General features: G+C 46.6%; 1 protein-coding gene across 2 annotated transcripts in view; it reads left to right on the forward strand.

Moving 5' to 3' along the window:
• LOC138569772 (integrin beta-1) overlaps positions 1 to 15,195 on the forward strand; it is a 420,457-nt gene that overhangs the window by 253,070 nt on the left and 152,192 nt on the right. For both annotated transcript variants that reach the window (XM_069648057.1, XM_069648056.1), the window contains exons 9-10: positions 8,869 to 8,958; positions 9,864 to 10,004. In XM_069648057.1, the coding sequence (XP_069504158.1) occupies positions 8,869 to 8,958; positions 9,864 to 10,004 (231 nt within the window). The remainder of the gene's footprint in view (positions 1 to 8,868; positions 8,959 to 9,863; positions 10,005 to 15,195) is intronic.

Raw genomic sequence — 15,195 nt, forward strand, 5'->3', positions numbered from 1 at the left:
TGGCCAGCCTTCACCAGGGTTGACCTGACCACCTAGCAGACACTCACACCTCGAACTTGGGTGCGTCTTTTTTCCCTGTCTTTAAAATTGCATTGTGACAGTATTTAAGATTGCATTGTGAAACCTATGCCTTTTCCCCTCTATAGGGACTCTCAAACCTAGGCAGGTCTTTTTCTCCTGTCTTTAAAACTGCATTGTGATTGTCTTTTAAATCTGAGTGTCTGTTGTCCTGTTGCACCCTGCCTGTGTCCTTCCCTGGTGTTCTCCCTCTCATGTTCTCTTCTCTTCTCTCCTCTCCCTACCTACTCTATGGTGCTCTCTCTCCTATTTTCTCAAACTGCTTCTCTATCGACTATCCTGCTCTCCTCACTAAATATAGTGTTTAAAAAGGACATCCTGGTCTCCTCCCCGGTCTCCCCATCGCTGACACCTATACCAGTGCCGCCTCCAGGCAAATATTCACTGACATGCTCTTTGTCGTTCCCTCACCAGACCTATGGACCCTACATATGGTCTCTGCTCTAATTTTCTTCTCCCATTAATGGTGACACTCCTCTAAGGTCATCATCATTTGTGAATGGCATGGTCTTGGTCCAAGGCCCTCAGGCCAACCTTCTCTTCGATGGACACTTCCACGCCTCATCAGTTTCCTTTCTTCTCATGCTGTCCCCTCTCCCCCACCCCTCCACGGTTTCCTCGCCTCCCCCTGTTGCCTCCTCCTTGGCTACCTTGCCCTCTCCACCTTCCCTTTCTGCCCCCCCTGCCCCCCTTCAGGCTTCTTCTACACCTCTGCAGGGCGTACCTCTGATCTGTCCCCTCCCCTGAAGTCTTTCAAGGACGCCAACCTTCTCCATATTGCCACTCTTAACTCTCGCTCAGCTGTCAAACACTCCTGACATCTGCCACCTTCTGGAGGAACTTGAACTCGATGTCCTCTGTCTCACCGAGACATGGTTCACGGCCTGCTCTGTCACAAGCTTTGGCACTCTCCTCTCTGACGGCTCCAAGATCCTCTCTGCGCCCAGGTCCAACCATTCCGGAGGGGGTGTAGCCCTGATCTTCCCTGGGTGGATTCCTACCTCTGTCATTCCTACGCAGGCCTACTGCTCTTTTGAATGCCTCGTCTGCAGGCTCTCTCCCTCCTAGCCATTCTCTTACTGTGGCTACTATCTATCAGCCACCTGGTCAGATCTCCTCCTTCCTTTCTGAGTGGGCAGACCTCTCCTTTTCCGTCCTGGTCACGCCCACTACACTCCTTCTTGGAGACTTCAACATCTACCTGGATGCTTCCTGTCCTTCCTCTGGACTCTTTCGTGACCTTTGCGACTCTCGCTCTCTCTATTCTCCCCTCTGGCCCGACTCACTCTGCAGGGCGTACTCTGGATGTCTGATCTCCTCTGACCTTCCCCTTTCTATCCCTCTCACCACTCCTCTCTCCTGGAGTGATCACTTTCTCCTTTACTCCCAGCTCACCCCCTACCCCTCAGGCCAAGCCAGCTCCATCGCTGCCACCCACCTTCTCGGTCATTCGACCCATGAAGCGTGCGTCAGTTGAGGCTTTCACCACCACTTTCTCATTCCCTCTTCCCCTTTGGCTGACTCACACCCTGACGCAGCCCTTTCCATGCTCCACTCTGCTATATCTGACACTCTTGATGTTCTTGCCCCTGGCATGAGGATCCGCCGAAAGCCAAGTGCAACTCCTGGTACGACTCAGACCTTGTCACCCTTAAACCAAGTGTAGGGTGGCTGAGAGGAAATGGTGTGCTTCATGTACATCCTCTGACAAACTGGCCTGCTGCCTTCTCCAAAGGCAATACTAGCTCTCTGTCCGCACTAAGAGCTCACATCCAAGCCTGCGTCTCTGCGGCATCCAACAGCTCGGCTGAACTCTTAAAATCTGCAAGGAACTGGCCAATCCTGCCGCAGGCTCTACCTCTCCTGTCCCTTCCCTCTGCAGGGCACTGGCTTCTCATTTCATCTCTAAAACTCAGGACATCATGTCCTCTCTCTCCTCCTCTCCCCTTCTGCCCTCTACTCCCTGCTCTTCCTCTGGCCCTTCTTCGGCTTCCTCTCCTCCCTCCTTCTCTACCTTTCCCCTGTTCTCCCCAGCCGAGGTTTCTAGACAAGTCCGATCTATGAAATTCTTATCAAAACAGGTTCTTCCCTGTTCCACCAAAACCATCAAGGACCACATTGACTCCCTGGCTCCTGCCCTGGCCGACTTCTGCAACCACTCCTTTGCCACTGGAGTCTTCCCTTCCCCCCCTGAAGCACTCTTGTGCACCCTCTTCTTAAGAACCCCTCTGCCGACCTGTCCTGCCCGGCTAACTATCGCCCAATCTCCATCACTCCTTCCTGGGCAAACTCTTGGAAAAGTTGACCATCTCCCAGCTCAATCTCCACACTGAATCTGTTGGTTGTCTCCATGAGCATCAGTCTGGCTTCAGAGCTGCCAGAAGCACGGAAACTGTTCTCCTGAACATCCGTGAAGACCTGCTCTCCAACCTTGATTCCAATACCCCCTGTGTCCTCCTCTTACTTTCTCTTCTGCGTTTGACACGGTGAACCATGCCATCCTGCTCAACCGTCTGATAACCTGGGGATCACCGGTCAGGCCCTGGCTTGGCTGACTTCTTTTCTCTCTGATCGACCTGATTGCCTGTTCCATTCACCCCCTCCTTCGTATGGAGCAGGAGCTCCCCTCCTCACTGCCGGAGCAGTGCACCGCCTTGTGAAGGTGAAGCAGGAGCTTCCCTTCATCAAGGTAAGCCCCGGGCTTATTTGTGCCCATTTCTGCCGACTGGACCCGCACCAGCGACATCATCCCTCACGAGCGTGGGATCTGCACGCCAACACCGTGCAAACCATCCCCAGCCGCGAGAAGCGACCGAAGCTGCCTTAAAAGGCAATTCCACATTGCATGCACCTGTGTAACGCACGTCACGGCCTTTCCAAGATGGCGACCTAGTTTCCTGATGGCCTTTAATTTGTTCTGCACCTCCAGCCTGCCTGCCCACGAACCCCCTGATTGGCCTATTTCATCTTTATCCAGCCAATCCGGAGCCGGGAGGCGTGAGCCAGCATCCGGAACGAAGGCAAGCAGGAACAAAGGCAACTTCCTGTCTTTGCCTGTCCTTGCCTGATCTTGCCTCTTGCACGAACCCCTGCACAACCGGAACTGATGCCAAATCAAAAAACTAAGGTACAGTCTACCTACGCCCTAAACTTTGCATCACACAGCCACTCGCAGTGACCATATCTCCCAGCTACTTCTCATGAGCACAAACTATCCATTAATATTTCCCAATACATGCCACTTTACTTCTGACTACCAGACGGTATACCATTGATTATTAATGTAATGTCTGTCAATATGAGCCTGCCATTGGTAATTGCTGCTCACATTGAACCCATTAATTGGCCCTAAGCCATCTATGTCATGCGATCTGACACTGCGCCCAACTGAGGTTTTTTTTGGGCCATGTTATACTGCTATTGTTGTTGTACCTAGCCTGTTACCTGCATCTAGCCTGCCTGTCTTTGGCCACTTCAAACTGCTATTGAATTTGTACCTAGCCTGATACCTGCATCTAGCCTACAGAGTCTTAGCCACTCTCTAACCACCACTGAACCCAACTTGCCTCTACTCAGCCACCTAGCATGTACACCCTGAGTCCTGCCTACAGGCCACCCTGGCTACCCTTGCATATCGCCTTCTTCACCACACTAGGAGTACAATCACATTCCTAGGCCCTGCGCCACGTCATATTCCACCCCTCTTACCCACCCTTTCATGCTCAACATACAACAACCCAATACTGGACCTAAAATGACCCTTTATCCAGGGAACACCATCTTACATAGGTCATGTAATATTGCAGACAGAAACCTGAGACTACTCGCTCGCCTGTCCAAACTACATGAGCCACCAGCCAAGAAAGTCGAACTACTTAAACTTCTAAACAAAACACAGTTACCCTTGAAGGGTATTGCAGAACCCACCAATAAACAGTCCAAGCCCAACAGACCTAGAATAAACGACACCAAACGGACAACCAAAGGTAGCCACAACACCGACCATAATCCTTATCTCAAAGGTGCGCTTATAAACACCAGGTCGCTAGACGCACACGCTACAGAGATATCAGATATCATTCTTACAGACAACCTAGACTTCCTGGCCATCTCAGAATCCTGGCTACATGATGCGGCAGGCCCTGCCCTATCACTAGCAGTCCCAGATAACTATACAATTCTGCGAGCGGACAGACTCACCTCCCGAGGTGGAGGTCTAGCAATCATAGCTAAAACTAGCCTGGACATGAGGATCATCACCACTACCACTATACCATCCTGTGAATGCCTCACGGTCAAAATAGCCATTGCCAATTCCCAAACCCTAAACATCATCCTCATCTATAGACCCCCAGGTCCCATCGGAACATTTGCCGAGGACATCTCAACAGCCCTGTCCAATAACCTAAAAAATACATCCCAAACAATAGTGCTAGGCGATTTTAATCTAGGTTACAATGACAACAAGGATACCCAATCTACAGCGATTGCTCTGACCTTGAATTGATTCTCCCAAAAAGTGGAATTACCTACCCATAACAAAGGTCGTATCCTTGATTGGATAGCAGAACATAATTGTGAAGTAAATATTACGGACTCTATACCACAGATCTGGACTGACCACCACCTGATATTATTCACAGTGACAACTAGCCGGGATACTGCCCTGTCCTCACCTGCCCCACCCCTGCCCACGAGAAACAAAAAACTAATGACCGTGGAAAATCTGATGCCTGTTATAACACCTATATTGAATTCACTATCAGACAGTATGGACCCAAATCTGTTAGTTGAACATTACAATGTAGCCATGACCTCAGCCCTTGATCACATAGCCCCGCTCAAGCTTAGAAATGGCAAACCTAAAAAACACCTCAATTCATGGTTCACTCCCCATTTAAAAAATCTCAGGCTGGCTAAAAGAAAACTTGAAACTATATGGAGACTCTCCCCATCAGTCAAAAACAAGCTCAACCTCTCCAAAGCCTCCTCCCAATACAAGAGAGAAATACTATTAGCCAAACAAGAAACCTACAATACTAGAATATCTAATTCAAAATCCAGTGTCAAAGAACTGTTCAGCATTCTGAAAGAACTGGAAACGCCCGTTGTACCCCAAGAAAACTGCACTAAGGATAAAAAAATGGTGCTCGAGCATACAACATGCTCTAACAAATAAAGTAGCAAATCTACAAAATAGCCATCAAGAAGGCATCGCTAACTCCCCACATCCCTCAGAGCGCAGCGCCACCTCCAGAGCCTAATACTGAAGCCCGATTCTGCTTTTCTAAGGTATCGACCATAGAGGTAGAAAAGGTCATCCTGGGACTTAAACCGTCCAACTGCAAAGGCGACCAATGCCCAGCACAACTCATCAAGGATGCTGCAAGAGAATTAGCACCATTTATAACTAAACTAATCAACTCCTCCTTTACCTCAGGCTCAGTCCCAAACAACTTAAAAGAATCTTGGGTACTGCCATTACTAAAGAAACAAACCGTTGACCCTGCCATTCCGACCAATTTTAGGCCCATCACGACTGTGCCCTTTCTTCTAAAAATTCTAGATAAAGTGGCTTACATGCAAATACAAAACTTCGTAGAGTCTAACCACTTACTTGGTACCCGTCAATCAGGATTCCGCCCACAACATGGGACCGAGACAGTGCTAACAGACCTTAAGTCCCAAATAGACGAATGCAGAGATAATGGCCAAGCTGCCCTACTTCTCCTTCTGGACCTATGAGCAGCATTCGACTTAGTGGACCACACAGTCCTCTGTAGTCACCTGGACTCTGCAGCCCACTTCTCTAAAGAAGCCATAATCTGGATTAAGTCATTCCTAAGTAACCGGACCATGAGTCTTCGCTCCATCAGCGTCAGCAGATCCTATTCCCATAACTTGCGGTGTACCACAAGGGTCTTGTGTGTCACCCACCCTCTACAATGTCTTCACGAAGCCCCTCTTCGATGATATGGATCATCTGGGTATCGCCTACACCAACTACGCAGACGATACCCAGATCCTCCTCCCACTCTCGGGAGACTACGCCAAGGACCTGGCCCTAGTGAACAGAATATATAGCATCGTTCAGGCATGGATGGCCACACATGGCTTATGCCTGAACGATGATAAAACTGAGCTTATCATCCTAGGCACCACCTCCTACATATCCAAACTTAGCCCCGATTATGACAACTTAATTATCGACGGGAACAACATAAAAGTAGCCAACAAAGTGAAAACCCTTGGATTCTACCTAGACGCCACCATGAACTTTACCAAACAAGTTAACTGCTTAGCTTCTGCCACTGCATACACATGCAAACTTATCAGAGCGAGCAAACAATTCCTCTCCACAGATAGTTGCATTACACTTGCCAGAGCCTTGATACTTTCCAAATTAGACTATTGTAATGGACTCTACATTGGGGCAAATTAACAGACCATCCACAAACTTCAAGTCCTTCAGAATAATGCCTTGAGAGCAGCACTCAAAATGAATAGAAACAAGCATATATCCTCTATAAGAAGAGAATACAAATGGCTCTCCACCGCAGACAAAATTCATCTCAAAATCGCCTCCCTCACCCACAAATGCCTTAACAACAAAGCTCCACCCTACCTCATGGACAGATTACGCAAAAGAACCTCTTCCAGACCTACTAGATCAGCCAACGCCAAATGCCACCAAGTTCCGCGCTTCAAACTTTCCACCATAGGAGAAAATAGCTTCCCGGTTAAGGCTGCGCAGTTATGGAACTCCCTCCCTCATGACATCAGAGAACCCCAGCCCTTCGCAAACTTTAGACTGAACCTAACTAGGTGGTTAAGAGCCAAGGACAGCCAACTAAGTTAACTCGCGTGATCCTATATGCCACACTGTACATAACTGTATATAATTCATATTTTGCGACCTTGACTACGCAGGAGATTGCTCCCCGCTCCCCTGTTCCTTGATCACTCCTTCTACATAATTGCTTACTGTAACACTGTCGATGCCTACACTATCTGCTTATTTCATGTACGTGCAACTAGCTGAGCATATCTGTAACCAAGCTCAGCATATTTCTGCACCCTCGTATTATTCTTATGTAACTGTAACCAAGTTGAGCATATCCTTGTCTGTTTGCGCCCTGATGATCCAGGGCATGGCGCGCCATACAAATAATAAACTAAACTAAGACCCTGCCGGGTTCAACTTGGGTCCTACCTCTCCTCCATCTCTACCTGTGGTGTTCCCCAGGGGCTTAACCTCTCTCCCTGGCTGTTCAACCAATACCTGGCACTTCTTGCCCGCCGCATTGCCGCGCTCTGCCCCAACTTCCAGTGCTATGCAGATGACACTCGGCTCATTTTCAGGCTGCCCTCGGCCACCTCTTCTCCCTCTCTCATCTGTCTGTCCACCATCCAGGAGTGGTGTGCCGCCAATGATCTCTGCCTTAGTGCCAGTAAGACCAAGATTCTCCCCATTGCCACACCCACACCCTTTTTTCCTGTCACTCTCTGGCCAGCCTCTCTTGGCCTTCTTCCTGCTCCCACCTGTGAGGCTACAAACCTTGGGGTCATCTTCAAATCCACACTCCTTCTCTCCTCACATCTGACTTCTCTAAGAAGTCACACTACCAGCTGCACCTCCTCAGAGGTATTCTTCCTTTCCTCCCCCCAGAAGCTCACTGTCTCCAGAGCTCTGGTTCTCTCCAGGCTGCATTATTGCAACAGCCTCTTTCTAAATCTGCCTGCTTCTACTCTCCGCCCTCTGCAACTCATCCAGAACAGGACTGCGAGACTTGTCCTTGTCCTCAAGCCCAGGGATCGTATCTCTACAGGACTGAAATCTCTGCACTGGCTCCCAGTGGCTGCGACGATCAAGTTCAAAACCGTCTGCATTGTCCAGAAGGCCTTCTGGGGCCTGGGGCTTCAAAACCTTCAACTCTCTTCCTAAATACCTTCCTTCTCAGGCTCTTCGCTCATCCGTTTCCAACTCCCTCGGGGTCAGTCGCTTCTCCAAGCAACGATTTGGTGGTAGATCTCTCTCTCTTCGGCTGGGGCCTTCCTCTGGAACAGCCTCCCTTCCCCCCTGAAACTTTAGGAGAACCATCTTCGGTTCCGGAAGCACCTCAAAACCTTTGCTTCTGGTTTTTCTCCTCCTCTCTCCCGCTGATTTCCTGGCTGAAACTGAAATTGCACTGGTAACCTGGCCACCCTCTGATCTCAGGCCCAGGTCCTCTCCTTTACCAGTCACACACCTACACTGCCTTCCTGGCAACCCCCGCACTTGGACTGTTTTCTGTATCCATACAGGCCCACTACCAGCACTTGACACCTGATGCCTGCCCTTACCCTTTACCCCTGCCCTTGCCACCTGCTGGGCGTACTTTACTTATTGTTATTTATTCTATTATCCCATGTACTTCACTACCCCCTTACCCCCGCACTTTCCCCCTTCCGATGCACTTGCGCGATCTGAATGACACCTGGCCTAGTAGGATCGTTGTCTGTCTTCCCTCTGTTCCCCCTCTCTCGCCTCGTCGCGCCTTGAAACCCTTGTGAATAGGCGCGTTATAAATGCCTTATCATATATCCTATCGTAACCTTATGCAAACATCCTAATGTCACTGTTGTATTTGGTGCATTTGCTTCATTATTTTCACTACATTAGAGAACCTAATGAGATTGTTTTATTTTTTTCATGCTGCAACGAAATTTCAAACCTCAATGGCTGGTACCCAACTTCATTTCAGCACAAGTCTGCATTCTTTAATTTTTTTTATTTTTGCTTTGTCTAAGGAATTGAAAAATCTTATTCCAAAATCTGCCGTCGGAACACTTTCGTCAAACTCCAGCAATGTGATTCATTTGATTATCGACTCTTATAATGTAAGTATCTGCCCCTTTGTTTTTGCATGTTGTGCTTTACCTTTTTTACTGGGGGAAATACGGATATCCTGATTATAGAGGAAAGTGGGGGGGAACTGTTGGGAGGGTTGGGGCACTTCAAATTTAACTGCAGTTTCTTGTTAGCGTGATAGTATAGCCAGCATTAATTATGCATATTTTCCAGCCTTCAGTACACTGCCTCCAGAAAGTGATCATCCATAGTCATTCAAGATTTACTTTTAGGGTTAGGGTCTTGAAATATGTGTTACTAAGCTTATTGCTTCGTGACAATGGGGTTAGCAGTGTATAAGACTTATGGGCTCATTAGGAGTTCCCTGCTGTGGAAATAAAATGTGAGTAATTCTAGCACCAGCATTTTTTCTGTACCAGTCAAACACCAGTTTGCCGGTGGGGCCAGTGATCTACTGGCAGGCCTGACCTGCCAGTTGTTCAGGTCCCTACCAGAAAATAAATGCTCGCCTCGCCGGTGCCAGTAATTCCGGCAATCCCAACCATGGTCATAGGTTCGAATCCCAGCAGGTCCACTCAGCCCTACATTCTTCCGAGGTCGATAAAATGAGTAACATTAAGTTGGGTAACAATAAACATCTGTCAATAGTGCCAATATGCCCCTGAGGGGTGAACGTGAGCGCTACAAATACAACTGTTATGTTTACTAGAGCATTATTTATCTGATTTGAAGTTTAGTTTATTCATTCCAAGACTTCAGTGTAGGCCTTTCTACACCTTTTCTAATTTAACAACATCTTAGTTGACCCTCGGAACCCAGCTGGATTTTTATAATAAAGCCACCAGAAAACATCCTGCATATAATGTTCTCCCATCTTCCCTTGTATTTGGCCATTCATTCTTTAAAACTGAAAATAACTGACACAATGTTTTAGTCTTTATCTTCAGAGGTGATCTTGGAAAACAGCAAGCTGCCTGAAGGAGTCACCATAAGCTACAAGTCTTATTGTAAAAATGGAGTGAATGGTACCGGAGAAAATGGCAGGAAGTGCGCTAACATATCAATTGGAGACGAGGTAAACCTTTGTCGCTGTTTAATGTTGAAAGTTTTCCTCATCTCCTGTGTATGCAGTCCCCTATTCGGCTTTGATATGTGCTCTGCTCTACAGAATCTCGCTACTGTTGTTCTACCACACTTGCATTTCCTCTTCCACAGTAACTGCAAGGTTGGGTTTGCAGTTTGGAATCTTGCCAATGTTGTGTATTAGCACACTTGAAATTTCTCTTCCCACCATGCCTCCGGGGATAGATTTGCAGTCTGGAATCTTGTTACTGTTGGGTGTCACGACAGTTTTTCTAATGTCCAGCGAAGGGCTTTATAAAACCACATCTGAAGCAGCACAAAACTCCACTTAGTATAAAGCTGCACCACCTGAGAACATTTGGTAGCGTAGCCAGAGCAGCCAGGCTTATCTTAGGCGGGAGAGAGGGCTGTAGCTTGGTACAAAGAAATTGTACAAAGAAATGGTAGCATGCATATGGTCCAAAGACAAACTGATACTTAAGTATTGTAAAAATAATGCTTTGTTATAAATACATGTAGGTCAAAATAAATCTTGGGAAAGGGAAGTATTATCACAACCTATTAACCCCCTTATAGAAACTAAATACGTTTGGTATACAAACCAAAGTATAACCGTGTTTAGAGGAGCAATTAAGCAAGTCAAGATAAGTCACATCTTAAGTTATACTTTCAGAATGACACTAGGCTATTCTTGGGGAATAAAGCCAGGTTGGTTATACTTTAAGAATACCAGAAGTAATTCAAGGACAGCAAACCATATTGGTTATAAGTGTTCTAGAATCGCTTATGTAGACCAACACTGTCAGAAGTATATCTTACAACATATACTTTTTTTCTATTCTGGATGTATAGTTACAACACCAATATTACTTTTTTTAAATTAAAATGTTTGTTTGCTTACAAACTTTACATTATACATCATGGCAAACAAATTAAATTCTACATCATAAAAAACAGATTAAATTCCTAGTTCATTTTAGAAGTCGGAGTTATATGGCAACTCCATAATGTCCATTCGGAGCATTATTCCTGTTATGCCCTAGCTCTGTTATCTTTAGATTTGAGTAGTAATTGTAATTTATTGCATTCCAAAATTGAAGTACTATAAATGTCAAAGCATTGTTGTGACCACACACGATGTAGGCCCAACACTCATCACAATTCATCTGTTTTCTGCTTGCGGGAGCATATTTGCAAAAAGATGTCTTTTTTTTTTTCTGTCAGTGCCGGACATTTCATAATTGGATGGAAGTGTTTCTCTTTGATCCGGCTGATTGCAGAATCTGCAGTAAGCGTCGGCCGCTGTCTATTGTTTGGATTGTAACAGATATTTGTGTGTTGGGAGAATGTTAAGTCTTAGCCTTAAAAACGTATCTCATATGCGAAGATCTGGAAATGATAGATATTTTGGAAGTTGGTTTAACACTCTCGCCTCAATAGTTGGAATAATGTCCATTTGAAATTCGGCTTTTTTGAGATGGTGGTTATCCTATCCATGCATTGGATTTTATTCGTTACATTAAGAGGGTGATTAATTAGCATTTTGCTAGTTGCTTCCACACCTCCCAACCAAAATGTACATGTTTTTCCATGCTTTTATCGCTGCATCATCTGCTGTGTTCTGCTTATGTTGTCATCCATAAGTGTTTTTCGATACAAGTCTAGATATTTCCAACTGACTATTGATTCCAGTGATTGTAGAGCCAATTCATATCTAATTCGTGGCATTGGATAGGATGATGGTAAAGACAATATTTTTCTCCAAAAGATGGCTTCTATTTGGATCCATATTGATTGAGCTATTATTCTTATTTTTTAATACACAGTTCAGAGGGAGTAACTTGACTCAAATACTTTCTAGGGGCCTAAGCTACTCGCGTACAAATAAGAACCTAGTGAAACTATTTCAGAAGTGCAGCAATTTAGGGGTGTTGGGCAAAAAGTGTATTAGTAACCCTGCGGGAGACTACACCGCCCTTGTCCTCTTGGTATTGGGTAACCCACTGTTGGGGAGAATTCTCAGAACTGTGCGAATTCCTCTCTACCTTAGATACCCCAGGCAACTTTGCTGGATTTTGAGGACTTGAATTTTTAACCTGGAGAGAGCGAGACCCTTTTTTCCACTCTCTCGTATTTTAATGTGATTTGAAAAATGTTTCTTTTGGTTGTGGAGTTTGTCAAACTCCATAGGCATCAGCTTTTACATTGTCACAGAGCACCTTCAGTGCAGTGGCACAGGGAAGTCTTTCAGATTTCCCCAAGGTTTAAATACCTTCTCTTGAATAAACTACTGTTTCCAAGAGCAGTGAAGTGAAATTGACTTTACTTGCACATAACCTTCTAGACCCAACACACACTATCTTACAATAGGGTGCTGGAGGGGTTACTTAGGATCCCCTTTGTCCAGCGTCTCTTGTAATAATTGTATGTTACCCTTTCCTTTATGAATGGCTGGTGGCAGTGGTTTACTTTTAACTACAGTGGTGTACTTTTACCTTACCGCGGGCTGCGTTTGCAGCTGCAGTAAAGCACCCAATGGTGCCATTTCTGTCAAAATGGCCCGGTATGCTTTTTTCACCATTCCTTTGTGGAAAGGTCCTTCTTGAGATTTACTTTGAGCGCCAAACTAGGTTTGGTGCCTTTGTTCGGTTTGCCTTTGGCGGGCTTCACAAGTGAAGTCTGTCTCTGCCTTCAGGGTGTCTGGCGGGGGCAGGAAGCAAGGGAGGAGTCAAACTCCCTGTGCTTAGTCTCTTAGGAGACAGGAATGCACTGCTAAGTGATTGGCCGGCTGGCTGTCCGGCAAGGACCGTGTTAGGCAAAGTTTGTATGCAGTACCCTTTGGGTGCACTACACACAACTCTGACTACAGGTACTGCACAAGTTGGACGTGTGACTGAGCAGCCAAGCTTATCTTAAGAGGGGTAAACTTGAGCTGTAGAGCTGTAACAAGGGCCTTCGCAAATACAAGTAAGCAAGTAACACTTAAACTCAAGGTTTTAGTTATGAATAGTTATTTAAAAACTGATAATAAATAAGCATTCTTTAAAAAGGGCAATATATGGAACAATCAAATGAACTTAAAAATACTTTTCCAGAATCAACACAAAGCTAGTAGATACCCTTTAGAGATGCTTTTTACAGACTTCCTACACCCTGAGGTGACTTCACTAACAAGGACAGTAATGGCATTTATATATCACTTGTACGCTTTGTAGATTCTGAGGTTTGCAGAAGGGAAAGGTTAAGGGAAGGAAAAAGATTAAACAGGTTCTCCGAGCATGTGAGCACTTCAATCTTATAAATCTTCCAATGAAGTCTAGACGAAAAACTTTCCCAGCAATAATTGTTGAACAAGTTATCACCTCTGAGAGACAGTACATTTCAAAGTCAAATGGACCAGAAGAGTGCAGGGAGCCAGGACAGCCAAAGTCAATTGGAGCAATCTATGGCGCTGAGGCACTTCGTAGATAAGTCTTGCACAAAGTTAGAGAGTTTGACTATAATCACTGTAGGGTCACAAGCTGTTAAACCTTTGAAGGGTATAGCTGAAATAAACTCTAGCAAGGTAGCTCTTGCAAGTCTCAACTGGGAAGAGCAAGGCTGAAGACAGAGGTAAGTACCCTCATTCGGAACAGTGCCCTTCGTTAGAAGAAGAGTGGTCCAGCTGGCTTCTGTCTGGTTGCAGCGATGCAGATCCTGGGTTCTTGGGCCTCCGTCGTGGAGGCAATAGTGGATTCCTGCAGCAGCTCGGAGGTCGGCAGCAGCTACAGGCTCTTTTCGAATCAGCTGCACTTTGCAGTTTCAGCGCGTGCTCTGTAAACGGCACGAGCGCAAATCTTGGATACTGGTTGGGCTTCCTTCACTCCTTGAGTCCTGCACTCTGGTGATGACACTCGAGCTCTGGTTGTCCTGCTTCTGGAAAGTCCTTGGACTCGTGGAGCTTCTGGATGGATTGCAGACGTGGCACTCGACTACAGATCTCTCGACTCCTGGCACTCGGTTCCTGCAGCAGCAAAGAAGTACAGCCAGTTGGAAAAGATGGTCCCGTGGAGTTCGTCTCAGGGTTAGTTGGTCCCACTAACCCAAGGGAAGAAGTCGTCCCTTCCGGAGTTTCTGTTCCTGTGCAGCTCTGCAGATCCTGGTGTTCCTGGGCCTCAGTCGTCGGGACGAGAGGGAGGACTTCTGGGGACTCCTGCACTGCAATGGACGGTCACTGACTCGCGTCTACCGCAAATGGCAACACAGTGGTTTATGCCTGTCGAGATGGGCTTTCCTTGTATTTGGGGTCCAGCACTCTGAGGTGGCTCAGGCTCGGTCAGTCCTGCTTCCCGGTAGTCCGCAGGATCTTCCTGGAGCTCTTGGCCAGCTTAAAAGCAACGCACATGATCTGGTGTTCCTCTACCTGGCTATTCGGTTCCAGCAGCGACTGCAGTAGAATTTCAAACGGCTCCGAGGATCTCCCGGTGACTGACTTTGGAGTTGATTGGTCCCACCAACTCAAGGGGAGAAGTAGTCCTTGCAGGGCTTCTCTAGTCAAAACGAAATTGGAGTTTCAGCACAGCAGCAGGGCTGCAACGGGCAAACCAACGGTCCAGGAGTTGCAGCAGGCATCTCTTCCAAGTTCTTCTTCGTATTCCTTCGTCCAGTTGTCGTCTCTGACTTCCAAGCCAAAAAGCCTCACCTTTTTTATGCAGGTTTCTCCCATTCATTCCAGCCTAGCTGTCGGACAGCCAGCCGGCCAACCACTTAAGAGTGCATTCCTGTCTCCTAGGAGACTAAGCACAGGGAGTTTCTGGCACCTCCCTCGCTTCCTACCCCCGCCAGACACCCTGGAACCAGAGGCCTGGTTTGGCAAGCAGAGTAAAATTCAAGAAGGAACTTTCCACAAAAAAATGGCGAAAAAAGACCAGGGACTTTTTGACAAAAATGGCACCCTTGGGTGCTTTACTGCAGCTGCAAACACAGCCCGCTGTAAATGCGCACCACAGTAGTTAAAACGAAACCACTGCCACCCGGTGAGAAAAGGGTAACATAAAAATGTTACATGAGAAGCTAGACAAAGGGGATACTAGGTAACATCTCCAGCACCCTATTGTAAGATCGTGTGTGCTGGGTCTAGAAACAATAGTTTATCCAAGAGAATGTATTTAAACCTTTGGGAAATCTGAAAGACTTCCCTGAAG

The sequence above is a fragment of the Ambystoma mexicanum genome, chromosome 2q, assembly GCF_040938575.1.
Source record: "Ambystoma mexicanum isolate Mex_15411 chromosome 2q, UKY_AmexF1_1, whole genome shotgun sequence".
NCBI classification, from domain to species: Eukaryota; Metazoa; Chordata; class Amphibia; order Caudata; family Ambystomatidae; genus Ambystoma; species Ambystoma mexicanum.